Source organism: Miniopterus schreibersii, assembly GCF_964146895.1.
Source record: "Miniopterus schreibersii genome assembly, chromosome: 21".
In the NCBI taxonomy this organism is placed as follows: domain Eukaryota; kingdom Metazoa; phylum Chordata; class Mammalia; order Chiroptera; family Miniopteridae; genus Miniopterus; species Miniopterus schreibersii.
This window is the reverse complement of record NC_138123.1, coordinates 9,956,530-9,983,761: the sequence shown is the minus strand read 5'-3', so window position 1 is coordinate 9,983,761 and position 27,232 is coordinate 9,956,530. Positions and strand designations below refer to the sequence as shown.

At 37.0% G+C, this 27,232-nt stretch overlaps 1 protein-coding gene across 19 annotated transcripts in view; it reads right to left on the bottom strand.

Annotated features, from left to right (window-relative positions):
• The window catches only part of CEP170 (centrosomal protein 170), an 83,700-nt gene that overhangs the window by 40,999 nt on the left and 15,469 nt on the right, over positions 1-27,232 (bottom strand). For 11 of the 19 annotated variants that reach the window (XM_081124001.1, XM_081124014.1, XM_081124015.1 and 8 more), the window contains exons 2-8: positions 26,362-26,507; positions 22,338-22,427; positions 14,942-15,020; positions 10,488-10,546; positions 10,239-10,401; positions 9,281-9,439; positions 1,867-2,337 (exon numbers count right to left, since the gene is read on the bottom strand). In XM_081124001.1, coding sequence (XP_080980127.1) covers positions 1,867-2,337; positions 9,281-9,439; positions 10,239-10,401; positions 10,488-10,546; positions 14,942-15,020; positions 22,338-22,427; positions 26,362-26,466 — 1,126 coding nt within the window. In that variant the 5' untranslated portion in view covers positions 26,467-26,507. The remainder of the gene's footprint in view (positions 1-1,866; positions 2,338-9,280; positions 9,440-10,238; positions 10,402-10,487; positions 10,547-14,941; positions 15,021-22,337; positions 22,428-26,361; positions 26,508-27,232) is intronic. The other 8 variants (XM_081124006.1, XM_081124005.1, XM_081124010.1 and 5 more) reach the window with 1 other exon arrangement.

Genomic DNA, 27,232 nt, shown 5'->3' with positions numbered 1-27,232 from the left:
ACGTCCTCGAAGCACCTTTTAGGGTAGTTTAGCTGCACCAAGTCAGAAGCCCCCAAAGCAGCTGCCACTCCCCTGAAGGGTGCGAGGATATGGGCTTTGTGAACATTATTTGCTTCACTGTCCGAAAGCGCCTGCGCTTTCCTCTTGCAGGAGCAAAGCCTTTTGTTTTTGTGTTGTTCTGCCTACTTTCAAGTTTCTGATTGATCTGAACAGTGGCTGAACGTCTAGTGATTGTAAAACTGTTACTATGTGCTATAATTACATTTATTTCGAGTCTAGATAGATACTTTGGATATCCTAAAATGTGGGAAATCTTTATCTAACAGTGGCAGCTCTGACTTTGGGTAAAATCAAATGTGATTTGTAAATATATCTGGAGTAATAAAATGGATCTATCTGGGACCAAACTGACTTATATTCACAAAGGTTTTTTCAGATGTCTTGTAAAACGGTATGCGGGCATATCCAAAGGAAGGGTTCTAAGCAATGGTAACATACCAAAATATGTGTCTACCTAGAAATCAATTTTCAGGGATAGTAATTTGATTGTATAATTTCTGGTAAGATTTTCAAATATATAATCATTAATGTATAGCTATACGGTGAATGTGGGCATTAGTGCCTCCTTTTAAAAATAATAGCAAATACAGAAAATAGCGGTAATGACTAAAAATGGGTACTTTTAAAATGGTAGCTTTTAAAAGGATCGTTTAGCTCACTTTTTATACATTTATTAAAAGTGGTTTTTAAAAGACAACGTTGCTGTACTTCTAAATTTTCAAGGTTTATGCTACCTTTTACATTATACTAGGATATCAGTATTATTTATCCAATTCATAAAAACAGTTTACAAATGGGTACCTTTTATTTGTAAGCTTTAACCTGTTTGTATATATACATATATAGGTCTCAACTATATACTTAATATCAGCCAGTAGAAGTAAAAGATAACAATCACACGTCAAAGTACATATGCCAGGTAATTGCTTATGATTATAATTAAATATAGCAATAGGCCCAACAAAGATTTAGGTAATCTCACCATCTCACTATCCAGAAATACCTTAGAAGCAAATCAGAAATAGTATTTCTTCATTACTTGGTTCCCAGGGCATAAAGTACAAGTTAAGTCAGGGTCAGTCTTGTCACTGATTTTCAGGTCACTCGTTGCTTATTCTAATTACCAATGGAACAAATTGATTAGCTAATACCTCAATGTACAGGTATAAAGATTTTGCAATTTTTGGCCAATATAAAAACTACTTCACAAAAAATAATTCAACTGTGATTTATAAAAAAGTCTGACGATTGAAAAAATATGTAATTCAATTGATTCCTAGCAAGTTATCTCTAAACCAAAATTTTTTGTTTCGTGAGTAACCATTGAGAAGTTTGAAACACTGTCAACAATGTGACTATATTATCTAAGTAGAACTTTTGATCCATTATTAAGTGGCTTAAAATTTCTTTCAAATTCTAGATGCTGACATTTTACTGGAAGCATCCCATTAGAGAAGAATATTATTGAATATATCTTTTCCTTAAGTCAAGAAAATGATAAGAATTGTCTTCTAGGGAATTCCACTGGTGAACTGAATAAATCTTTTATTTCCATAGGAAAAAAGAGACATAGTTAATGGCATAAATCTAAATTTACAAAACCAATCTGGTTTTGGCAAGAAAATGAAGACAGACTATTTTGAATGAGCTGCACATGGGCTTGCTTTTGAGCTTTAAAATCAAATATAAACCTTTGAAAGAGCAGTTTTCTACCACATTGTTTGTCTAATAGTAGTTTGGTAACAGTGAAGACTGAATTTTCTTTATCACAAGATAGGAAGTTCTGAAATGATCAATTCACTTTACCTTTCAACCTTTTCAAGTAAACTGGAACATCACTTTTAATACTTTTGGAGTCCTCTTCTGTTCTCTCCCAGACCATCTGAGGAGGGTTGTTCTGAGCTAGCCAGTCGGCGACTTTGTTTTCTGGGGCCATCATTCCAGTTTGAATCCCTGGCAGGTCTTGAGTTCCAGGAGAAGACTTCTTTGACTTGTGGCGCTGCTCAGAAGTAAATTTTGTCACATGGTCTCTAATAGTTACCTTCCCTGGGGTACTGTCATCAAATTCAATGGTAAATGAAGCATGCCCTGCACCTGTTGTAGGTGGTGTGTCTTTTGTTGGGATTTCATGAATAGTGCTCTCTGTTATTTGTGACGGTTGCTGAAATTCTTTTGTAGGGATTTCAAAATAACTTGGTTCCCTACAGAAAGGAAAAAGTACTTCTTCGTTTGCAGCTGCAGATTGTTCCTCAACTTGCTTGGCATCTAAGCTGCACCCTAATGAGAAAAATAAGAGAAAATTCAAAATATTGGGGAGCTTCTAGCATTTGAGGGAGCAGAGTAACGGCCACTGGTATTACTTCAAGAGAACCAGAAGTCAGATCACAGTTTGGATGGAAAACAATGGCAAATGTCACAGAGAAGAAATCATCTTGAGTATAAACATGGCATTCAGTTACCAACAGGAGATGCAAGAGAAGCAGCAGCCATGGCAAAGGACAGCAAAGCAGTTAAGAGATGGACCTTGAATGGCTAGGGTCATTTTTTCCAACTTGGATCTAGAAATCATCGAGGTGCGAAAGAACTGAAATCAAATGGCGATGGAGATATGTGTTCAATGTATATATTATATATCCTGAATCACAGAAAAGAAGATGAATTTCCTTATCAAGCAAGGAGAATGGAATATCTGAAATATCTATGAACACAAGTAGAGCTCCAAAGAGGAACAGGTGCTCAAGGGGGGAAATAAACATGAAGTCAGCATGTAAGCGATGTTCTAGAAGTAATGATTCCACTTACCATTCTTCCCCATCACATTCAGAACCATTACTTTCAGAATGACCAAAATAATATACTGACGTGTGATCCTTGCAAGAAGACACGTTTTATAAAGAAAAGAATGTTAAAGACAAAGCATGTGGTTTGCTTGCAGCATTGCAATCCAAGCAGCAGTGTGAAAAAAATAAGATAAAAATAGAAGTTCAGTTGCCAGCCATTCATTGCAGAAGAAAATTCATGTACATTTCTATACAGCAGAATATGCACAAGTGTCAAAAATCCTTGGAGAAAAGCTGAATTATACATCTCAGCTCAACAACAAGAGTTGGCAGATGAAGCAAACAACTCTGGGAAGCTACCATTTTTCTGTTGCCCCAGAAATGAATGTAAAGGTATAAAAATAAACACATTTATACATAGACACAGTGTGTAAAGGTATAGAAATGAAAATGCTCACCTAAATGTTTTAAGTATGTGTTATTAGAAGTGCAAATGCAAAAAATATATATATTAAAGATTAAACTGCCCTGTTTTTCAGGAAGCAAATGACCATGTCTATTGTCAAGATGGTCAAGAGTGAGTCCGAATGAACAATATTTCCCTAACGCTCAAAAAACATCCTTTTTGAAAATACATTGGTAGAAAAACCATTTGCAGATAACTTATTAGGAAGAAAGGGCAATACAGGGATACCAAGTTGCTTCCAGTCATTTCTAATTAAGCAAAGTGTTTAGTTTTTTGAAACATCTTTTTGAATATTAAATCTTGATGGGATTCTTCAGGTGCTATAATTGACTTCTTGGCAATACCCTAAATGTGAAACAATCCTAACACTGTCTGCTTTCAGGTTACAGTGATTGGGACAGCAACGTTCCTGTAATCAAACGTGTGGGGTAGGGTATAGAAGATATCAAGCTCCATCTCAAAAAAAAAAAAGCAAAAAAAACTACACAAGATAAATGATATCTAACAACAACAGTTTTCATTGTAAAAATGATCCTTTTCAAAATCTACTTAGTTTTTTCACCACTGAAAATGAAAAAAGTTATATCAAGAAAAATTCAAAGCAAGTATTTTATAGCAAAGCAAATATTTCACATGCTATTTGGAAGAGGTTAAACAAGAATCCTAGTAATTTAAAGTCACAGTTAAAATTTTTCTTTATTAAAAAGTTAATTTATCTTTTTCTTAATAATAAAAATGTCTACTTGGACTTGAATATTTACTCTGAAGGCCTGTCACTTAAAATTTCCGTGAGAGTAGAATGCACTTACCACTCCCCATATATTAATAAACTCATTAATAAATGTTATTTTTTAATACACTGATTGATTTACTATGTACAATGTACTATACTCAATTCCATATAGTACAATTGGTTTATAAACCATGCCACCAACATATATACCCATCCATCCACCCATCCCTTTCACTCACTCATTCATTCACTCTGCTTTGCTCACCCTTCAGGTAACAGTAACGCTAGGGACAAGAGTGACAGTTTTCTACCAGCACCACATGGATACCCATCTAAAATGATGTAGCTGAATTACAAAGTAAAACACACAAAAGCTGGTTCAGGGATGTATGACCTATCATCCACTCACCACTCAGCATTCAAAGAAATATTTCCTTCCCTTGTGAGTGAAAAGTTCCCAGTTAATACTAACACACTTTCAACATGTTTTCACATTCTAGCAGCAGAGATGAATAAGTGCACGCACACCACTGTTTTATCATTCCCTTAGTCCTACTTCAAAACAGCCTTTACTCCAAGGACTAGGAACATGAGCCTTGTACAGGTTAACACCTACTTTTTCCAGAAATCAGTTATTTAACAACATCAAGTAGCACGATAGAGTCAGAAGACAGCATGTTAGGATCCAATGGTTATAACCAGGCAGCCTGGTTTAGTAAAAAGCAGGGATAAGGTTTTAAATCAGATAAATCCTGTCTCTATCAGCATTTAATTCTCATTTTCCTCACCATAAAATGAGAAAATAGAAATATCTATCCATAAGACTGCTGTGAACAGTTAGTGAGATAAGTACTGAGTTGATGGAAGTTACCCCAGCACAAAGCCTGGCACAAGTAGGCACACAAATCAATGTTTCTCTCTTGCTCTCCCTCAAATCTCCAAAAGGCTAAGAATTAGGGAAACAGAAAACTAAAACCAAAAATCTAACTCTAAAAAACCCAAGACAGATGTGACAATGCCTATTCTCTCATAGTTATGAACTTTACTAACAAGGAGTCCCTCTTGAGAGCCTTTAGTGACTAAGGTCACATGAATTACCAAGGATTAAGAGTCAAGTTGTAGAGAGAAAACTAAACATGGTCAAGAGCAGAGACATGGCTCCAAGACTAGCCCAGAGCCACTCAGTGTGCAAGGCTCCCGTAAGCCCTTCAAAGATATCACTGTAAGGTATCACAGTTCAGTATTCATTCAATAGTCATTCAATATTCGTAATGATATTATAGATTAAAATATAATTTTAATTATATTCAGCCTTCTCTGCTTGAAGGGGCAGCGATACGGGTAATTCGCTTAATAGAAATATAGGAAATTGTTCAACTTTGTAAAAAAATTGTCGGCTGTAAAAGTTAAGTTGGCATCTGGAAAATTCATTATGGGGCAAAATTCATTTCTCTGAAGATAAGAACATATCGAGTGCGGGCCTACTACACTTGGGAAGTGTAGGCCTACTAGAAAAATTATCGGGGGGCTTCTGAATTAATACAGAGAAATAAAACAGCTTTCCTCTCTTAGCACACTGACAGCACATATACTGGAATTTATGAATTTACCATTCACTTCTCTTCAAAACCCATTTTGTTTATACTAAATGAAACCAAATAATATACTAAATATAATACTTTATACTAATATTTTATTTAGACTAATAGTCATTAAAGTCTAGATATTTAAAACATTTAATAACTGATTATGTTAGAATTAATTATGTTTACCTAAATCACAACAATTGGTGATAATACCCTTAACTTAAGGTATTTTTATGATTATGTGACCTTTCAGGGAAACCTGTAATACACATAATCCAAAAAAAAAATGTTCACCTGTCGTGATTAAGTACTAAGATTTTACATTCTAAAAATTGGTAACCAAGAAGCAAATGCCTTTTGTTTTACCAAAAGAGTATATGCTTAGAGAAGAAATAATCGTTTGCATTTCATTTGAAAAAAATTTTTTTTACAAAAACACCTTAATTTCAAAATGATGAAATAATATCTAGTATATATTTTCAAATTGGTCCTATAATTTCTGCTGACATTATAAATTATTTCAGGTCAGTAAACTGTTTCCCTCATCTTATATTAAAAAAAAACTGCAAATGATAAATCTGAAACAATATCCTTACACTAATATAAGAAAGCAAGTGAGACTCTCATAAGCCTCTTAATCAGCTGAATTTGACTAAGGGCTTTAAGCGATTTAACATAAGATATAAATCACTTAATTCCTTCTTCCTCAAAAATAACCCCAAGATTATGAGACAGCTTTTGTCATCTGGCAGAAATGACACCTGCAGAGGGGCCGCACAAGCTGATTATGGTTTAAGAATTCAGTTTCATTCACATAGATAAAATTACTGTGGGATGCCTCACAGTTTTTGCAATTTATTTTATTATGCTGAGGTATGAGGGGCCAGTTTTGCATGCCAATTTATTTTTGGAGTGCTGGCTTAAATCTCTGTACTCTATGGAGTATATCTTTTTGGAGTGAGTGGGTGTGTGTGTGTGTAATGGCTGCTGAAATGTTAACTGCTTGTGGTTAAGAGCTGGACTGTGGAGTCAAGCTGCCTGGGTTCAAACCCTAGCCACACTATTTGCTAGCTGGGTGACCTCAGTAAGGAAATTCACATCACTGCACCTATTTCCTTATCTATAAAGTGGGGACAATTTGCAATGACTACCTTTAGGTATTGCTGAGAATTAAATGATTAAACACACGCAGGGTACTTAGAAGAGTATCTGGATAAGTAAGCACCCCTCAAGTGTTAGCTTTTATTAATAAATCATGGTCCGTCTCCAGGACAAAAATTACCATACACTTCACCATATTCTAGAAGTTACAGCTTTCAGATTTCAAAAGGTTCTTTTGTGTGAGGGGAAAGGAATAGATTTTAAATGGCAAGATAAAATCACTATCACAATTATTTTCAGAATTTGGCAGTAGTTACATTCTGCTGTTTTCTTTTAAATTAACCACCCAATAATCAGTATATTTTTCCCTCTTCTCTCTACTAGGTGGCTCTAGTGCACCGTGATGATGTGATCCATGAAATAAGGAACTCAAGTTTAGATGAGAAGGCATACGCTCAATGCTGAATGAAACGGTGTTATGTATTAGCCATACATATATACAGATATACTTAGAATACTTTATCACCTGATGTATGTGTGTATATATGTATATTAATTATATGCTATGTATATATGTATATGTATGTACATCACACACACATATATATCAGGCAGGAGTTATAGTATAATGTATGTGGGAAGGCACTGGCAGAACTAAAAACAATCGGTAGTGGAACATAAAGCTCTTAAGGAAAGTGGGACAAAATCAGAACTTTGACATAAAATCTATTTGGCAGGCAAAAGGCAGCCACTGTAGTTGTTTTCTTTTTCTTAAATGAAAATAAAGAACAGCTTAGATTTATTAAGCAAAATGAACTGCGGGGGAGTTGAAACTAGAAGTAGGAAGTTCATTATGACTTACTGAAAAAAAAAGGCAGCAGAAGTAGGGGATGGACAGATGAGGGGAAGGGAAGCTATGAGGATTTCAAATGCAGCAGACACTCCCGCCTGCCTCCCAATGGCCATTTCCTGTACCTCCCTCCTCAAAGGACTCCACAACCCCGAGTATCCACTCTTCCCTGACACAGCTCATGGGCCCTAGGGCAAAACTCACTCCCACTCAGCTCCAGGGTGGACAAGACAGGCTTAAGGGCAGTCTCCTAACCCTTGCCAGGGACTGGTCCAGAAACAAGCAGGTGACCTACTCCTGAACCTGTGAGAGGCCAATGAGATGAGATATGTTGAAAACATTTGGAACAGTTCCTCTTCCAACTACTGGGGGTCTTCTGGAAGCAATCTTTTCGACTTTCTGCTGGCTGTGATCCAAGGAGCACGCACTCCAGATTGCTGCTGGCAGGCAGCCCATGAGTAGGAGGGGAAACTGCCCAGAAGGCAGCCACTGTGGACAGAGAGATGGGGAGAATCCAGCGAGCTGAGGGTGTGTTGAGATGCTGCACTGAACAATCCAGAAGCGACTCAGTGACTTCAGCCAGTGCATGTCTTTCCTGCTTAGCCTCAGGAAGCGTTTGCTATCTGTATCTGCGGGTGCACCCAGTAATACTGAGCTGCTGAGCTTGGGCATGAAGAAACCTGTGTTGGTCTTAGAGACAAGGAAGCTGTGATGGGAACTGATTTGCAAAGTTCCTAACTTTAGTTTGAGGTACCACAAAAGCATGTCAATAAAGCCAGCTTTCGGAGGTATGTGTGCTGGAAAAATTAGAGCATATTTAAAGAACCTGTGTTCTTATTTTGCAGAGAAACACAAAAGTCGTATTTCTCGTGTAGAATTGGGGTCAAAGGTAGAAAACTGAGACGTGTTCTGATGGAATCGCCCCTTGACTCCGAGCCAGAGCTGTTCCCATCCTGCTCCCAGGGGCCTGCATTTAGTGCCTTCAGGCCTGGATGCTTATCTGCTGTTAGCCCGGACCATGCCTGTTCCAGCCTTCCCTGCTGATGTCTTTGTGAGTCCTTAAGGGACGGACAACGTATATCACTATTTCCTGAAAATCTTGATTTTTCTGGCTTATGGACACTTAGTTCACAGCTACACCCCTCTGGCAACAGAAAGAAAATGTTCCCTCACTACTGACCCGAGAATGTGACCCAGAACTATTTCTTCATTCTTGCTGCTGAACTAAGCTAATCTTGTTGCTACGCTATCCCAGCAAATTGGATACGGAGAGGTTTTAACAAGATTTTCATTTCATATCACGTTTCTAAACACAGTAGAAATTGTTCATTTAGAAATGTAATTATATGCTTGTGAACCTAATGAAAACACACCCAAATCAATCTGTATCTACTATTTTGATAGATAGTGAATATTTACTTAAGATGTCCGATTACGTTATTAATCTTTTCCCAAGTGATAACAATCTCATACATAAGCTGAAAAAATATTTTAGAATGATTTACAAAGATACTGGAATTAATAATTTATGGATCATTCAGAATAAATGAATTAAAATTAAAATGCCAACGTTATTGAAACATTCATCAACTATTTTTATCAAATTAAAGAGAAGCAGATATCTCTTTTTAGGGTAAACATTTTCCTGCTTGATAATGATATCCCCCAACCTCCCCAAGTCTCCGAAGCTGAGATCTGCTTTACCTGATGTTCCAGTTTCGTGATTTTTCCCCTCTGGTTTGCCATTCGACTTCAAAGCTCTTTTTTCGTCAACCTCATCGTCCCCCCACCACGAAGGCTGCCCATACAATGGAGTACCGCGGGGCATGGCAGAAGTATCTGGAAAGGGGGGGGAAAGTCTCTCTAGAGCATGTGAAACAGAAAAGAACACGCCTTTGCTGAAGGCTAGAATTGCCTGGTCGATTTATTAAATGAAAAACAAAGTAGAGTTTATATAGCTGAAAAGTACTTTAGTTAAATAACTTAGTATTTGTGTAAGAACTTATTCAATGTTAGACATGACTAAATAAATGAGCTTTTGCACTTGCTAGTACCTAAGTAATGGAAACTGCCAGAGCCCAGTAACTTTTTACTACACTATAATCAGTTCTTTAATATATAGAGGTGACTCATTAAGTCTAAATATAAAAGATTAAAGTAAATTTTGGTATGAGTGACCATTTAAAAAAACATTTTAAGCTGTAGGGCACTGCCTAGTAACTAAATTTAAACTAGCTGTTAATAATACTAATAGATTTACACGTGAACAAAGTTGGTAATATTTCTCAATTTAAAAAACTATTTTTGTATGATGGGATTATTTATATAAGGTTTCACGAATATAATAAATACGATGATTATGATGATGTAGCATCAGCGGTTATTTCCTATGAATTCATTTCAGAAAAAGCAAACAAACAGGGATTAAAAAAATACCATAAGGTAAATTACATTTACTTCCCTTACATATTTAAACATATGAAACACACCTACATACAACTGCCATATAATGAAACCACTGGCTGCATTAAAACCCACCACTGTGAAATTGTCTTTATTGTTATTATTATTTTTATAAGGACATGGCCAAGTTTCTGAGAACAAAGCCTGCCATTTCTTCGCAATCGAGTATAAACGTGGTATTTCTGATGAGGTTACCCACCCAGGGCTTTTTCCTCTGACTTCAGCGCCTCTGTAGCTTTGTGCTGAACCTCCGGAGCAGGCTCTGCCGCCTTTGAATCTGCACTTTTGGCACATGCAGGTTTAGATAATTCCGGTTCGGAAGATTTCTGGGACAACTGAAGCTGAATGGTAAACTTCTCATGCTACAAAACATTTCAGTGAAATAGCCGTGAGTGAAACCAAGCCTAGTAAACGGTATTTACAGAAGAAATAAGTAAAAAGATTTTACCTTTAGGGCTTCTTCAGGGACCCTCATTTCTCCTCGTACTACAGTGAAAAGATTTGTATGTAAACGGGGCTAAGGAAGAATTATCATTTTGAAATTGTCCTATTTGAGGCAGGTAATTATAGCAGAATTATTAGAGTCCCCTAAGAGTTAAATGTTAAGCTATGTTCACAAATAAAAAAATTTTCTATTTGAAATACCAGAGCCCAGGCGGTGTGGTTCAGTGGTTGGGCGTCGACCTATGCACCAAGAGGACAGTGGTTCGATTCCCCGTCGGGGCACCTGCTTGGGTTGTAGGCCCAAGCACCAGCAGGGGGCGTGCAGGAGGCAGCTGACTGATGTTCTCTGTCATTGATGTTTCTCTCTCTCCTTCCTTCCTCTAAAATAAAAAAATATATATATTTAAAAAATCAATGAATAAAAAATAAATATCAAAGGAAACCTTGGTATCTAGCCAGTAATTCTAAACTTAGGTAATAATGGCCTTCAAGCAAATAACTGGGTAATTCATCAGAGTGCAAAAGACATTTTCAGTTCCAACAACGTGACTACAAAGAAGAAAGCATCTGGATTAAATTATATTGATAGCTAATCACAAAAAAACGTAGAAGGAAGTATCTCATCAGTGATTACCCAACAGTAAATCCTGGAGGAATTCAATGACTCAGGCTCCAGCAGCACTGATAAAAATGAAGCTCATTTTGAAAATGCAGAAGAAATGCTATACTTAGGGTCCTGACAGCAACCACAGCCACCTCTTTACCCCATGAATTGCAATCAGGGTCAGATTACATTATCAAACAACTGATTCTATACAGATTAGAACCAAGTGCTGCATATAATGAATGCTTTCATTATTAGCCCCAAAGAACAATGCCTCTGTATATTAAAAAGATCTTCCGCTAAACAGTAGAGGTCACATTTCCCACCATTACCTAACCCTGTAAAGAAAAGGCTTTTATAACCATGTACTAAATTAGATTCTTTACCAATTCACAGCACCCACGACTTCAAGGGTAGAAAGCTATAATTACCATGACTACTTGGGGGTTGGGGGAGGGGAGGCTTCCCATGCATAGAGTGGTACACATGTAAAAGAGTATTTAACCTATATTTCTACTCATTAAAATAATAAAAATGCAGACTTTTTTTAGAATTGTCAAGAGCTTTGGGGAATATACTCTTCAATTCCATTAATCCGGCTTCCTATGCCATAGTTAAGGAACTTGAGGATTGGAGGGGCAGAACCCAAAGACAGTAATAGTCTGCTCACCTGACCCTAGTCTAGGGCTTCCTGATCACTCTGCATTGCTTCCTGTAGCTGTGAGATACTAAAAAACTTCCTTTTTTGTCATGAACATATGCCGGTACATATTTGCTGGCATATATGCAAGTGTGTATTTCATAACTAAGTATACTTAATGAAAAATAGAAGTCTTGTAACTTTGCTTTACCCCCAAGAAACTCAACAGCTGAAGATTCACTGCATTCTGACATTTTCAATGGCAAACAGAGCATCTTTTAAGAACTGAAAGCCACTTCTATGTTTTCAATGAAACACAAATTATTTTCGCACACTGTGAGGGTTTTCTGGTGCTTCCAGGGATCCCCTGGAGTGCTTGAAAGCTGTTCCCCAAGGCTAGTCTGGGGTACCACCTTTAGACTGAGACTTTTTAAGATTAGGGAAAACTTGAGATAGGTTCCTGGGTGTGGGACTGCAAAAGAACTCAAGATTCCTTGTTTAGTTCATGAATTTGCCTGAGAGCGCTGGTATGGCTATGAGATGCTGAGGTTGCCCTTGCCCCAGATTTTATCTTCAACACTACCGCCTTTCAAGTGGTACAGACCTAAGTGACTGTTTTTAATTTGCTGATTAAGAAAAATGACAAACTAAGGTACAAAATGACTCATGATGTAAGTTACAAAATATATAATACAATATGATTTACTATAGTCATGTCAACTGTACCTGAATTTTTAAAAATAAAAAACCAGAAGTTTAAATTCTCGCTTATTAAAAATCATAATACTTATAGGCTAATTCCCCATTTCTTTACATAGACAATGAGTGTTAATCTAAGTCATTCTATGCTCAATTTATTCAGGAAATGTTTACTTACAAGTGGCATCATGGAAACTCATCTATATATTAGTAACGTGATCTCTGATACCATCCTTTATCTTAATGATAATTAAGACTAAAAAGAGAGCAAAATTTTCAAGTTTCACTTACTCCTAGGGATCTGGCCTTAAAACACCAGGTGTCAGATATCGTTATGAGCACATCCTTCAAAAATTATTTTAAAAATTAAGTCATTAAGCTGTTCCACTGGGAAATACCAGTTACAGAAGAAGTGGGGGGAATTTTAAAAATTTTCCAAATATTACATAATGAGACTTTGTTACTTGGGACAAGATTTCCAGTGTTTTAGGGTATTAACATTCTCTTTAAAACTATGATATATTATTAAAATATGTGACCCTCATGGTGTTGAAGACGTTGATACGTGAGAATATTTGAACACAATTATTTTATACAATGAAAGAATGGGAAGCACTGTTTTCTACATTCCTATAGTTTTATGTGATTTAAAAATACAGACATAAGGCTATTCTTAAAAATTGTCCTCAACTTTAGCCAAAGCCTTTTTCTTTTGAATATTCTCATTAGGAAAACGAGAAATTTCCCTTATTTGATGATATATGACCATGAAATACATAACTATGCCACATTACAGTCCACACTGTACTAAGATATACCCAAGGGTTAAAAAAAGTTATGGCAGGAAACCATTCACTGGAAAAATTTTAATCTATTAGCTTAATTTTGTCTACATCTTTGGAAAAATATGCGTTTTATTTTAGCAGATGAGTACCTTGTCCAACTTGTAGAAGACCCTGTTCTACAGGAACAGTGTTTAAACAACCAATTTTAACTTCTCTTCTGTGGCTTCATTCTTTTTATCAAGTAGCTCATCTCAATTTCTTAAATTTAGTCCTTTCGAGTTTTGAAAATAGCCTTGGATTTTTAACATCTGAAAAGTGTGTTCTTGTTTTGTTGTGGATAGCAACCCACTACTCAGGAGAAAGTTTAACTTCTTCGGATGAGGGGTGACTTTTTAATTATGTGCGTACCCTCTGGGTCATTTCAGCAGCCATAATCAGGACTGCCAAGCAAACAGCGTTCCGAGTCTGGATAAATCACAATCACTACCCTTATTTCCTACTATTGTCTCATGTTTTGAAACAGCTGGTGCCAAACGGTTAAGGAGGTACTTAAATATGATGTATACTTATATTTATTTTTTTATGAAACTTATTATGCTGGTGGAAAATGACCCATAAATCAAGGTTTTAATGCCAATTCTTAATCATTTTATGTGATACATATTTTAGAAGGGATTTAAAATATACAATTCAAAAAGTGTTAATGTTGAGTGGCTTCACTTTTCACATGTTCCTTTGGCTCTCCGAGTGTACAGGTTATGTGATGTGCTACAACACTATTTGTTCATAAAGTTTAAGTTAAATATAAAATAAAAACTAATTATGCTCTAAGAATGATTTTAAAGTGTTAGTACATTTACTTTATCCGAATATCAACTCTACTTATCTAAAACTACATTTTCTCTGCTAGTGATAAAAATCCTTCCAAGTTGCCAATACATTTAATATATTCGTTAATATCAAATTCCAGGTAAATGGAGTAATTGAAAAAATTAAAACTAAAAAAAAACACCCATTTGGTATAATGTGTAATATTTGAATTTTAAATATAAATAGTCCTTTTTACAAAGCTTTTTGCTTTGTATAGATGGAAATTTTATTCTTTAATTAATTACATCCCATCTCTAAACTAGTGATTCTCGGTAGGACAGTCATGACCCTGGTCAGTTCTTAGAATCCTATTTTTAAACAAAAGATTTTACGATACACACTAAGTGCCTAATGTACTTAACTGGAGAGCGTAGGTCTTAGAAGACATAAGATACTAAAAATTTTTGAATTAAATAGGCAAAGAGATGAAATAAATAAAATGGAGTAAGAGAAGGAATGAAAGGCAAGGCAGGGTTAAATTCGTTGGTGACATTATCACCCAACCAAAAAAGAAAATCTCTGAGCTGGGCTAATATTAAATACTCCCCTGTCCTCTCTGCAGTTACATTTTTTGATATCCAAATTACCTATGTAATAGCACTGCAGGAAGACCTCTGCTAAAAATAGAGAGAGGGTGGGGGGTGCAGAGTCCATAAATTTTTCCAGGATTATTTTTAGGAACAAACATAGTAACGAAAATATAGAGATATTATTTTTAAACATGTATTTCGGTAGGGGAATACACAGAGTCTTCTAGCATGGCTATCTTGTGAATTTTTATGTCTCAAGAAATGTTAATGTACACCAGAGTAAAGATTTTTGAATAAATTTAATAAATACACAAAATCATATAAGGATATCATATCCAAATCTCAGCTTGTCTTCAAGTTTCAAGGTGATGTAAGTCTGCTCTGGAATCCTTACATCATTCACAAAAGTCTACAAGGAAAAAACCCAGATGTTAGGTTACATATGAAGCATTAATTATCACATTTCAGACAAGCAAATACTGAAAACTGATGCTCAGAAGTACATACCATATGGTGGCTTAATACAGTGTGTGTAGCACAAAATGTGTCGTGCACCTTATAGGCTGATAAAATATTCTAAACTAAGCCCTTTCTCTCTATTATAGTAACACACAGAGAACCAGGTCGCAGCTCTGAGGTCCACCCTACCGTAGCCAAGACAAATCCAGCACCTAACAATGGTGCCAAGAACAGCTCCTAATCTAAGGCTGGCAAACGGTACAGGGTCCTTAACTCTCCATGTCATCAGAATGCACTGCACTCAGTTTTAGCTTCTTTGGACAATTCTAACTATTTCTGAGGATTGCTATTTCATTAGTTTTATTCTTAGAATTTTCGAAAGAACAAAAAGAAAACCTACTTTTTAAAAAATTGAATAAAAGTCATTCTGTTTTACAGTTGTGATGAGTCCTTTGGACCCTTTTATGAATCTAAGACACATATGAGATCTTATTTTTTCTGTATCATAAAACATTCTAGTATTTCACTATCCTGTAATTATTTTCCCATTACTCATCAATTATTTCTAACTATGCTAAAATGACCAAAGCAAGAGAATACAACAAAGGCATTACCTAACATAAACACTACCCAACAGAAATATACTGCGAGCCTCACATGTACTATTAAATTTTCTAGTGGGCACATTCAAGAGTTACAAAGAAAGAGGCAAAATTAATTTTAATAAATACTTTTCATTTGATCCGCATGTCCAAAATAGTACCATTTCAACAGATAATGGATACAAAATTAACAAGACTGTTTACATTCTTTTTTTAAGGCTTCACATTTGAAGTGCTCACCAGCCACACAGGGCTAGTGGCAACTGTAGTGAGTAAGCAGAGATGCGCAGGATGGTGCAATCATGAGATAAATCACCATTTATTGCACCAAGCCTCAGTTTCCTTACTGCGTTGCCCAAAATATTGCACCATCTTTCCAAGAAATATAAAAGACATCTGGAGACACACACAATCTTTGTCCCTTTTTTTGTTTGTTTAGCAATCAACTGAGAATTCAGCATTTTTTATTTAATGTGCATAAAGGAAAGGGGAAGAAAACAGGAAGATATTTCACAGTTACAAGATAAATTCATAGAGGTAGACAGTAGCACCCTAGTCTATACTAACAAAGGTAAAACTGCTAATAATGTGAGCAAAGTATCAGACCATGAGTCTTCGGGTAAAGATAATCCTAGATGAATTTTCTCCAGCGAAAGAACTTCTCCAACACAAGAAACGAGAAGAAAGCTTTAAGGACAAAATACTTACAGGGCACTTTTCATCCAGTTAGCCATTCAATAAGAATCATGCAATATTTTCAAGAAAAACCGAACCTAAACCATTATGTATTAAAACAATATTTTGGACCCGATTCTTTCCTTTTTTGATGCTTGTGTTCCAACACTTATTTGGTTGAGTCTGTAAGTGGACAAATGCTCAAGGAAGGTCTTTATATAATGGTCAGATCACAAGCATAAGAAAAAGAAAAGAAAAATCCAGTTATAAAACATTTTTTAAATACATAATGGTTTAGGTTAGTTCCTGTTGAAAAATATTGCGTGATTCTTCTAACTGTTGTTTATAAATCTGAAAATAAGAAATGTTCTGTAATTGTAGAAGATGGTCATCCTCTTAATAAAATTTTGACAATGCAAGAAGAACAACTGGAAATAATGAAAAATGAGATACCAGCTAGAGATGTACTTGAAATCTGGATTTGACATTTATAAAATGGATGTATCTATCCCAGTCGAATGCCATGACAAACGAGTAGTTAGTGGCATTTGAAGAACATAAACCATTTTGTGTATTATATACCTTTCAAAACCAGAAAAATATGGAATAAAAATTAGAGTCTGTCATGCCTAATATTTTATTAAAATTTCACATTGTTTTTCATTATCTTTTTTGCTTAATTCTATAAATCATTTGTAAAAAGTCAAAGGGTCACTAGACACAGATGGCAAATAGTGATGACAGTTATTCCCAGCATTCTAGAAGTTTAAGACCTAGATATCTAGAAATTGTAGAATTTCTAGATTTACAGAACACAGAACAATGTTACACTTAATTGCCCAGGATCCAGACATCATACAAAATACCCAACAAGGTTTTCTTTGATAAGTTAGAACTTTAAAAATTACTTTACTCTTTCCCTTTGAATTCAATTTTTCCATCTTCTGTTATTACAGTTGAGATGGCCACATGCCTTACTTGGGAAGGCTCCCTCCATGATGAGGGAGTTCAGAAGGGTCCTGAACGACATTCAGTAAAATGTAGAAGGGATTATGTTGTTATGATCAGATTCTCAAATCCCTATGCATAACCGACACTTTGCAACACCAAAGAGAGCAGTTTCTAAGTTTACAAAAGAAAATTAGAAGCTGTGACCTTTATTTGGAGCACAGATAAGTGGAGTAAGTAGAGAAAGTGGCATATGGCTACAGCTCCAGAGCACACCCCAGTATGGCTGGTTCATGAGTAACCCTAAATCCCAAGCTTCCAACGTGCTTCTCAGAAGGCTGAAATGTTAATCCCAAGAAAATTCAAAGGCATCGGGCATTAAAACTCTAATTTCAGATTCATTTGCAAAGTGAGTATTTTAGAGTGTTTTAATACTTATATCTTGAGTTTACCAAAATATCCTATATATAATTACAAAACAAAAAGCTGAGGAAAATGACAGGAAAGAAAGAATAAAAGAAAAAGATTCATTCACTGATGTGCAGTATGCAGAAGAGAAACAATTAGGTGCATTGCGTATGTGATGCCACAGTTCTAGGCCAATTTTATTTTAAAGTGTCTCAACCTTGCCTGGCTGGCATGGCTCAGCGGTTGAGCATCGACCTAGGACCCAAGAGAGCGTGGTTCGATTCCTGGTCAGGGCACAGGCCCGGGTTGCGGGCTCCATCCCCAGCGGGGGGCGTGCAGGAGGCAGCCGACAAGGACTCTCTCTCGTCATTGAAGTTTCTATCTCTCCCTCTCCCTTCCTCTCTCTGAAATCAATAAAGATATATTAAAAAAATACATACCTCAACCTAAAACATCATAGTTACTCAAAAGGCCTAAGATGACCTATAAGATCCATTTTAAAGCTCAAGATTGCTCAACTCTCTTAAATATTAAGTACCTATTGTGTGTGAAACACATGGACTAGGTACTTTCAGAGATCAACAAATATATAATTTTAACATGTGGCATTTATGACAGGAATATTCCCTAAGGTCTAAAAAGGCTTAGGAAATATGAGCCAGACACAAATTTCATCTCACAAAAACGAAGTGAAAACATCGGGGGGGAAACAGAGTCTCCTGAAAGGAGGAGAGAAAATGTCAAAGAGCAAACATGCAAAAAGTCCTCTCCTTACAGCAATTATAAAGCATTTTAATAAATTAAACATGCAAAGACAAAGGTGTGCTTTCTAGTGCGCCATCTGATCAGACTACCCCGTAGGCAGGATGGGCGAGGACAAGGAGGCACAGAGGGGGAAGTAACAACGGAGACCTTGAGTTCAGAGGAACCGTGGAATTCAGACTCAGGCCTCTGAACTACACATCCCAGGCTCCCTCCACCCAAGGAAGCCTGGGTGCCCAAGCCAGGCAGCTCCCCAAACTCCCCCATGCGAACCACGAACCCCACAGAAGCAAACCAAACGAGATACTTACTTAATTTACATGCAACTAAATTACACAGTTGAAAGCATAAACTCTTATAACCACCACGCATCACATTAATGCTCCTGGAAATCGGAACGGAATGGCCAGGAGCGCAGCCACTTCAACCACACTGCCAGGGACAAGGCTCCTCTGCTATGCCAACCATTCCTCTGTATCTGCCACATTCCACACCGCACTGGTCTGATGCCACCAGGAACCCCAGTGTGGACGCAGGGAGCTGGGGGGCAGCCTCGTAACAACAGGCGGAGCTGGAATGGCTGCGAGTGGTACCACAGGGCCTGGTGCTGTCAGAGGGGCGATGCTGCAAGGGAGGGAGGAGGCAGGAGAACAGAAGGCAAACCAGGGTTGTCCTGGACAGAAGCCTCAGGGGCTCGCAGGGAAAAGACTCGGTATATCAGCTACAGGTCCAGTTCTGCCTCCCCAGGCAGAGCGACCTTGCTTATGGTAGCAACAACACCAAGTGTAGATCAAGGTCTCTTGGGAATATATTTTAGGGTAAAATTAAAGAAAGAAGGAGTGGAAGTGGTCACAGGCAGAGTGATTTATAAATGGAGCTTAGCTGGTAAATGCTTTTAAAAAAACACAACAGTGTATTTCTGGAAAAGTATAAAGGCTACAGGGTGCTAAACTTGTATAACTGCTTTTCTTACCATAATAAAAACTAACATGAACGCTTACTATTAAAAGTGGTTAAAATTATATTAACTTACTTATAGCTTCACAACAACCTGAGAGGACTACCCGTTTGCTATTTCTATTTTAAAAACTGAGAAAGAGAAGAATTAAGCAACCTGTCTAAGGTTACATCACTTGTATGATCCCAAGCTGAATCATAACCAGTACACGTATCCCTTGACTTCTGAAATGACTCCTTTTGACCTAATGCTCACATTTCTAGAATAATATGAATATTAGGAGTAAGTGGGCTGTGAACAATAGTCTACACATTCTCTTATGAATAAAATGTGTGACAGTTGGTAGTTCACAGACTTTGGCTACCAGAGTCAGTTCTGGCATTTTTCCTAGGCTGTCAGCTGGGTGACAGTACATTTATCATTCGTGTGATGCTTTGAGGTTCTGTAACAGGCATATCCCCACATGTATCGTCACATTTAATCATTTCAACACTATAGAGCAAGAATTGCTGTTTCACTGTTTTAAAGCCGAAGCAAGGTAACTAAAGTTTGCATTGAGTCTTCAAATTCATAAATGTCAACTCATTACATTTTCATACAACTTTGGGAACTAATATGGGAACTAATATCTAAGGAAACTGAAGCTCAGAGAGAGTAAGTGGTTTGACCCAGGTTAGACCACTGGTAAATTACAGGCTGAGATTCAAATCCAGGTCCTGATTTCAAGCTCAAAATGCCGATGTTGCTCTGTGTGAGTTACTGTATTTCATAAAATTCTTCAATATAATCAAATTATGAGAAAGGACAGCCTAGAGAAACTTAGAAGTTAGTATTTCACCTGGTTTTATAACAACACCAAATAATTTTTATATTTGGTCATAGTCTCTTACAAATTACACTGTGATGTGACTCTCACTTCTAATTTTCCAAGATAATAATGTAAAGATACCTCTGAACAGCCCTGTGGTCAAGATGAAAACTTTCTAGACTTAGAAACAGAATGCGACATCATTAAAATATTCTATGTACAGAAGTAGATTTAAAGTTCGTAAATGCCTTCATATAGAAAATTAATTCCATTCGAAAAAGATTTAGTGGGCTCATACACCGTGCAGAGCCCTGAGCTAGGCACTGTGGTCTATTTATAAAAAGCAAAGGACACAGGAACTGCTCAGGAGCTCACAGTGCAGCACAGCGACAGAGTGCAAAAGTAGATTTAATACAAGACTGAGAATCGGCACCCCAACAAGGAATTAACACAAAGGTTTATAGGTGCAGAGAAGGAAGACAGTAATTCTGCAGATAGGAGCTGGGAATCAAAACCGCTTGCTTACTTATATGCCTCATGTTAAAACAGTTTCTAGCCCTGGCCGGTGTGGCTCAGCTGGTTGGGCATCATCTCATGCACTGGAAGGTTGCCGGTTTGATTCCCGGTCAGGGCACATGCCCGGGTTGCGGGCTCGATCCCCAGTAGGGGGCGTGCAGGAGGCAGCCGATCCATGTTTCTCTTTCTCTCCCTCTCTCCCTCCCCCTCTCTCTAAAAGAATCAATTAAACAAATCTTTAAAAATATTAAGAAATAAAAATAAAAGTTTCTACCTAGTCTGCCTATCTCTTGATACTTTAATCCATTCAACATGTTAACAACATTGGCAAGTTAATATTCCTAAGTACCTTTTCTTTGCTTCCTTCATGAAAAAGTGGAATTTGGGTTTTACTTTTAAAAATAAGTACGGATTTTATAAATGAAAAGACAGATGGGAGAAGCACTAGGCTGCAGAAACTCTAACAAATTATTTGGAGGAGACAGTATAGTATGAACTGCTGTTTGGAGGTATGGCAAGGGAAAGTGTGATGGAGCCTGAATCTGGAAATGCGGGGGATGCCAAATGTGAGATATTTCAGTTCAAACCTGAAGAATATACACTTAGTCCTATGTGCCATGAGAAACAAATAAAGGCTGCATAAAACCAACAGAAAAACACACCGACAAAAAAATTATCTCAAGAGTAAACATAAAAGTCCTTCGGTAGCAGGCCAATTCAGAGCAAGAAAAAGTGTTTTGCAGTATTTGCCAATTTTCTGCATATGTTTTTGCATATAATATTTAATGCATGTTTTGAAAAGCAGTAGCAGTTAGAACCAGTTGGGATACATTTCGTTTCTGTTACATTCATTTTAAGATATTCAACAACACCGATATGAACAATACTGTATTTGCTTAGTTAGCAGAGCCATTAAGAAAATGGAGAAAAAAACCAAGAAATTATTCGATACCTCAGCTTTTTCTTATTCTGTAGCTATTTATATTCTGCCCGTGTAGAGTGAGCAGATGAAGAATTAGGGAAAAAACTCACTGCAGTAACACAAAAATGTCTTCAAAGTGGGACTCAAAGCCACAGTAATGAACACTGGTGTTTAGATCGTATTTGTTCAGGGAAATGGGCATGTTTCACTTCTCTGTGCTATGGTATCGAGGTCCTAGGTCCTTCACCATCTAGCACCAATTTACTCCCCCTTTATTTTCTAAAGTTAAGCCACACTTCTCTGTCTCCCAGGAATGCTTTTCTGCATTCTTACTGCCACGGCTTTTGACTGTTTTCCCACAGATAAATTTAAGCCACTCAGTGAGGTCAACCTTTCATCTCATCTCCTCAAAGGAGACTTTCTTAAACATTACAGATAATCACCAACGACCTTCTGAATTCTTGTATTTACTGCCTATACAGTTTCTTGGGAACATGGGCTAGTTTTCTATTCTACTGTATGGTCCCCCAAAGTGCTATGTACCTAGTGTTTAAAAGTAAAAGGCAAACTAAGGGAAATAGAACACAAGTCGGAAATGTAATCGGATTTGTCTTCTTACAACCTTAAACTGATAATCAAATAAGACAAAAAATAAACTCTTAACTTACCCCATTTAGGCTGCCCAAGTCTTTTACCAAATGCTCATCTGCAGCGGCATCATAATTGATTACAGCGTGTTGCTTATCCACACTACGAGACTGAAAGGCATTTTTTAAACTTAATAAATATAAGAAAATAACAATAAATAACTAACAAAGATTTCTGGCTAGATACTTTATATTAATAAGTTACTAGATAAATATAGGGAAATAGCAAAGTAAAAGTGGATTAAATGACTTTTAAACTGTTACTATACAACACAAATTTGGCGTCACTCCCGAAAGAGCAAAGCAGCTATAATTTCAAGACATTCTTTTCTACCAAATTCACACATTCTACTTGAGAGAATTTAAATCAGCAAATGTTGAATGTATGAATACTTTTTTATAATGTGAAACTGTTACATGGAAATCATGTGAATTATAATTTCATAATGTTTTATGTATATCGTAAAAAAAAAATTTACCCTATAGCATTTTCTTCTTTTAATACTGAAAACCACAACATAACTCGTATAAGGAGTCCAGAGACTTAGAGAAAAGGGACACAAGGTGTCATGTTCCTGAATAAAATTATCCTCACTTCAAACATGAATCCTAAAACTGGAATTCATGAAAAAACTGAGAGGAAAGGAGAAAGTCAGAAAAGGAATTCAAATGACAAACTGATTTTTGAAAATTGTTTCTAAGTCTCTTTAAAGCTCTTCCCTCCTCCTGCAGAGCTTAGTGAGCTGTTTGCAGATGGGAGCATCTGAAAGATAAACTACAAGCTTGTGGAAACTTTTATTGAAAGAAAACAAATACAGTACAATCACAGAAAGAAATAGTCTGAGAACCACTCAATCTGAACTCAATAACCGTTTACTGGAGGGTTACTATGTGAACCTCGACATGCTCTAAGCAAAAGAAGTACCCAAAATGGAGAGGAGATGTGACTTCCAGTGTCTAGTCCAACACATCAAAGAGCTTGGAAGTCACTGTACCCATTGCAAGAACAAAGTTGACCAAACTGAAAATCAAAATCTCATCTTATTTTAATCAGAGAATTGAGGTCATAAGACCAATTACCAACCTAAAAACTGGAGAGACAGGCAAACACAGAGGATCACAGCTTACTGGAAGCAGAAACCATTACCCCAGCCAGCAACTGGTGGGAAAACTTACAGGTAAGTGACTGTGACTAATTGCTGGAGACTTGAGTGTGACCAAGAGATAAAAACACCTAGGGGCACAGCCTTGAGGGGACATCACTTTTTCATTAGTTTTCTCTTCAGAAGACCCACAAGGATCTCAGGGTGAAGACAGAAAAATCTTCTCCTGCTGCAGGAGGGCTGAGGGGAAAGTAACCACATTGAAATACATCCAGAGCACTCTGTTCTTACCAATGCCTGCCCTCCAGGGAAACAACTTTACCAGCACTCAACCAACAAGGCTTTCACCAGACTCTAAGACATAGGGGAATGGAAATGCCCAACTCCAGCCTCCTCTAGCCCTTCTGTCTCACCTGAAGACAAAAAAAAAGGTGAGATGCACCTATGAAGGTCACAGCCCCACTCAAAGACTGAGAACTAAAATTCATAGAATTATAGAATGCTTCCCCTCCCCCAGGCCTCACCATCCTAACAGGAATTTTTATACACACACACACACACACACACACACACACACACACACACACACACACACACACAATAAGGGATTACAATGGAAAAAAAAACCAACTCAGACTATTTAAGAAGGAGTCTCTAGCGAAAGGCAAGAGACAACAGGGGAGAGAAAAACAAAGGCTTCTGGGGAAATGTTAACTTCTGACATTTTTAGCTAAAGCAAACAAACAGAGCCTACCTCCTAGCTACATATGGAGGAACAGGTTAGCATCTAATAAAATAACAATACAGATGTAAATCCTAGATGAAATGAACCTTTCCAAGTAAATATTATAAAATTAAAAGCTCTTTCCCAGTTAGCTTAAATTCCATATTGAAAAAGTTTTAGGCCTTCTTTCTAGGATACAAATCTCTATCCTAAAGTAGCTGACACTAGGAAGAAACAGTGTGTGACTTAAAACAATCTTCCAACAAAACCCAAACAATCACACATACACTCTTAATCTTCCCAAAAGTTCTAAAGGTTGTTTTCCAGTATCATTTTATTTTCTCTGAAATCTTGATTTCTCTAGGACAATTTGCAAATATCAGAATTAATAGGAACTTTATAAAGAGTAGTATCACCGCCACTTCTTTACAGTTTACCTGAAAAACCATGGATTATGGCAAATTACAGCTGTATCCACTGTAAAACATGTGCATTAAATCTAAAAACCACTCAAACTGTAAAGCACACTAAAGACATACAAGAACAACAGCGCACTGCACTGAGAAGCCATTCCAACTTTGGGGATTGACAAGTGAAGGAGTCAGGATGTCAGGTGGGATCAGAAAAGGTACCGGTGCCCTGCTTAAAAGTTCCTCAATAGTCTTACTGGCTAAGGTGAAATATATAGAATATAGCACACAAGGCTCTCTAACACCTGGAAAATAATGGTTCCCTGAGTTACACAGATCTCCCAAATGATGACACGTCATACAATTTAACAACATCAGTGCTCAATGCATACTCAAAAGTGACCCTCTGCAGAGTTCTTCCTCTGTGTAGCTTTTCATGAATGGGGACCCACGTTGGTCTCCTTGGACTCTCAGCTTCCATTTATAACATTCTTTATTTCCATGTAAGAAGATACTAATCCAGGAAGCTCTAAACCAGACATTCCCACATTTCTTGGGATGACACATGGAAAGTACCTCTTCCACTCTCTGATGAATGTACCCCCGATTTGAACCTAAGATATGGTCCAGTTCCAATGGGCCTATATCCAAACAGAATTATTACTGCCTTGTTCTCAGTTGCCACGCTCACCATCTCACTGAGTTGCTACTCCATCTCACTGAGTAGCCCAGAAAGTGTCTGTACTGTTCTATTTCTGTCACTGAATTTATTTAAGGTGTCATCGTATACACAACTTACTCATCTACCCATAAAGCCAGACAGTGGCTTTACTTTTATTGTCTAAAAACTATAAAATAAGTTCTTTAGTTTTAAAGTAATAAGCATATGCAAATTTGATTCCTCTAGGGATAATTCAGGGTTTCTCAATCTCAGCACTACTGATATTTTGGGCCAGATAATTCTGTTGTATTTGGTAATGGTGGGAAAAAGTATGGTGTATACTGCAGAAAGTTTAGGAGCACCCCTACCCTCTTGGTCACTTACTTGCTACATGTAGCAACAACCTCTAAACGTCCACCATTTGTAACAGTCAAAATGTCTCCAGATATTGCTAAATGTCCTTGGGGAGGCAGGATCCCCCAGTTGAAAACCAATAGGCTAATAAATATTTCTGTTCTAAATTTTCATTTACAGTTTTTAACCAAAAAGGGGGGGGTAGGGAAGAAACAAGGGGATAAAACTTTATTCTAGACTGCCAGGATCTATTAAAATATCTAATCTTGAAAAACCTAAAGATCCATTTTTCTGCTACTCATCTCACTCAAAAATATCTTACAAGTATCTTTTAGAAGTAACTCCTTTAAAGCAAGTCCAGTAAATATCAAAGATGTTCAATTATGCTCAACCTACTGGAAGGTATCACAATGAACATCTCCAAAAGAAGCAGTGAGACTAATAATAGTATCACTGAAGTGTCCATGATTAAAATTCAGTTTATTCCATGCTATGCTAATTTTATGAATTACTCACAAGTCTTATTTTAACACTGCTTAATATGAAACTTCTTACTTAAGAATAAACTTCTCTACACTTGGGCTCTCAGTTTTCAAAATATAATTCCCAAGACTTAGAACTTATTTTTAAATGATTCAAGGAGGAGAAAGTTAATTAAACTGGTAGCTAGAGTTAAAAGAGGGAGAGCCAGAAAGCTGAAATCTATGTAAGGTTGTTCCCCAAAGAAGTAGAAAAGTATTTTATACCAGTTCTAGGTTTTGAGTAGACACATATAGAAGGCTGATGCAATTACCTGCAACATGAGCTCACAGTCATCTCTTCCAACAAAAATCATTTCTCGTGGCAGCCTGTGGCGAGTGCCTCCACTGCTCACCAAAAACCAGGATGTTAAGCTCATTTTCTGCTTAGCTTCTAAGTCTTTGGCAAAGCTACGTCATCCTGCAGAGGGGGAGAGATTCAGAGAAACACACATTCAGATATTTTTAGCTTTAGCATCCAATCACCAAACCCTATAAATAGGTCTAAGAATAGAACTGCATTCGACATTTACCTGACTACACACAGTCCACAGGTCCCAGGAAATGACATATCTACTAAATTCTCATTAGTGAAGTAAGTCCAGAGACTCCACTAAGAGTGGATTACTTCAAAATTTGAATTTTGATCTTTTCCTGGGCTAGAGATATGCAGTTCAATACTCTCCAGTGAGGCTGGGCAGCGGCAGCCAGCCACAGCTCCCAGCTGGCCATGTAATGGGATAAACAACTGGTACTCTACAGTTCACTGTGCTGAGGGTGTCATTTTTTGGAAATTGTGTTTTGTGTTTTTGAATCCCATCATGTCTACAAAACATGTCTTTTGCTTCTGGTGACAAAAAGAAGGAAGGTAATTACTCTTGAGATGAAACTGTAAGTCAAAATAAGTGTTCTGCGCACATTTAAGGTAGAGTAGGCTAAGCTATGATGTTCGGAAGGTTAGGTGTATTAAATGCATTTGGACTTATGATACTTTCAATTTGAGACAGATTTATTGGGATATAACCCCATCATAAGTTGAAAAGCACCTGCACTCAAGGCTACAAACCACAGTTTGTCAATCACTGTTTCAAGTAAAAATGGTGTTCTATGAAAAGTGGCTAGTTCGGCTTGCAACTCAAACAATGA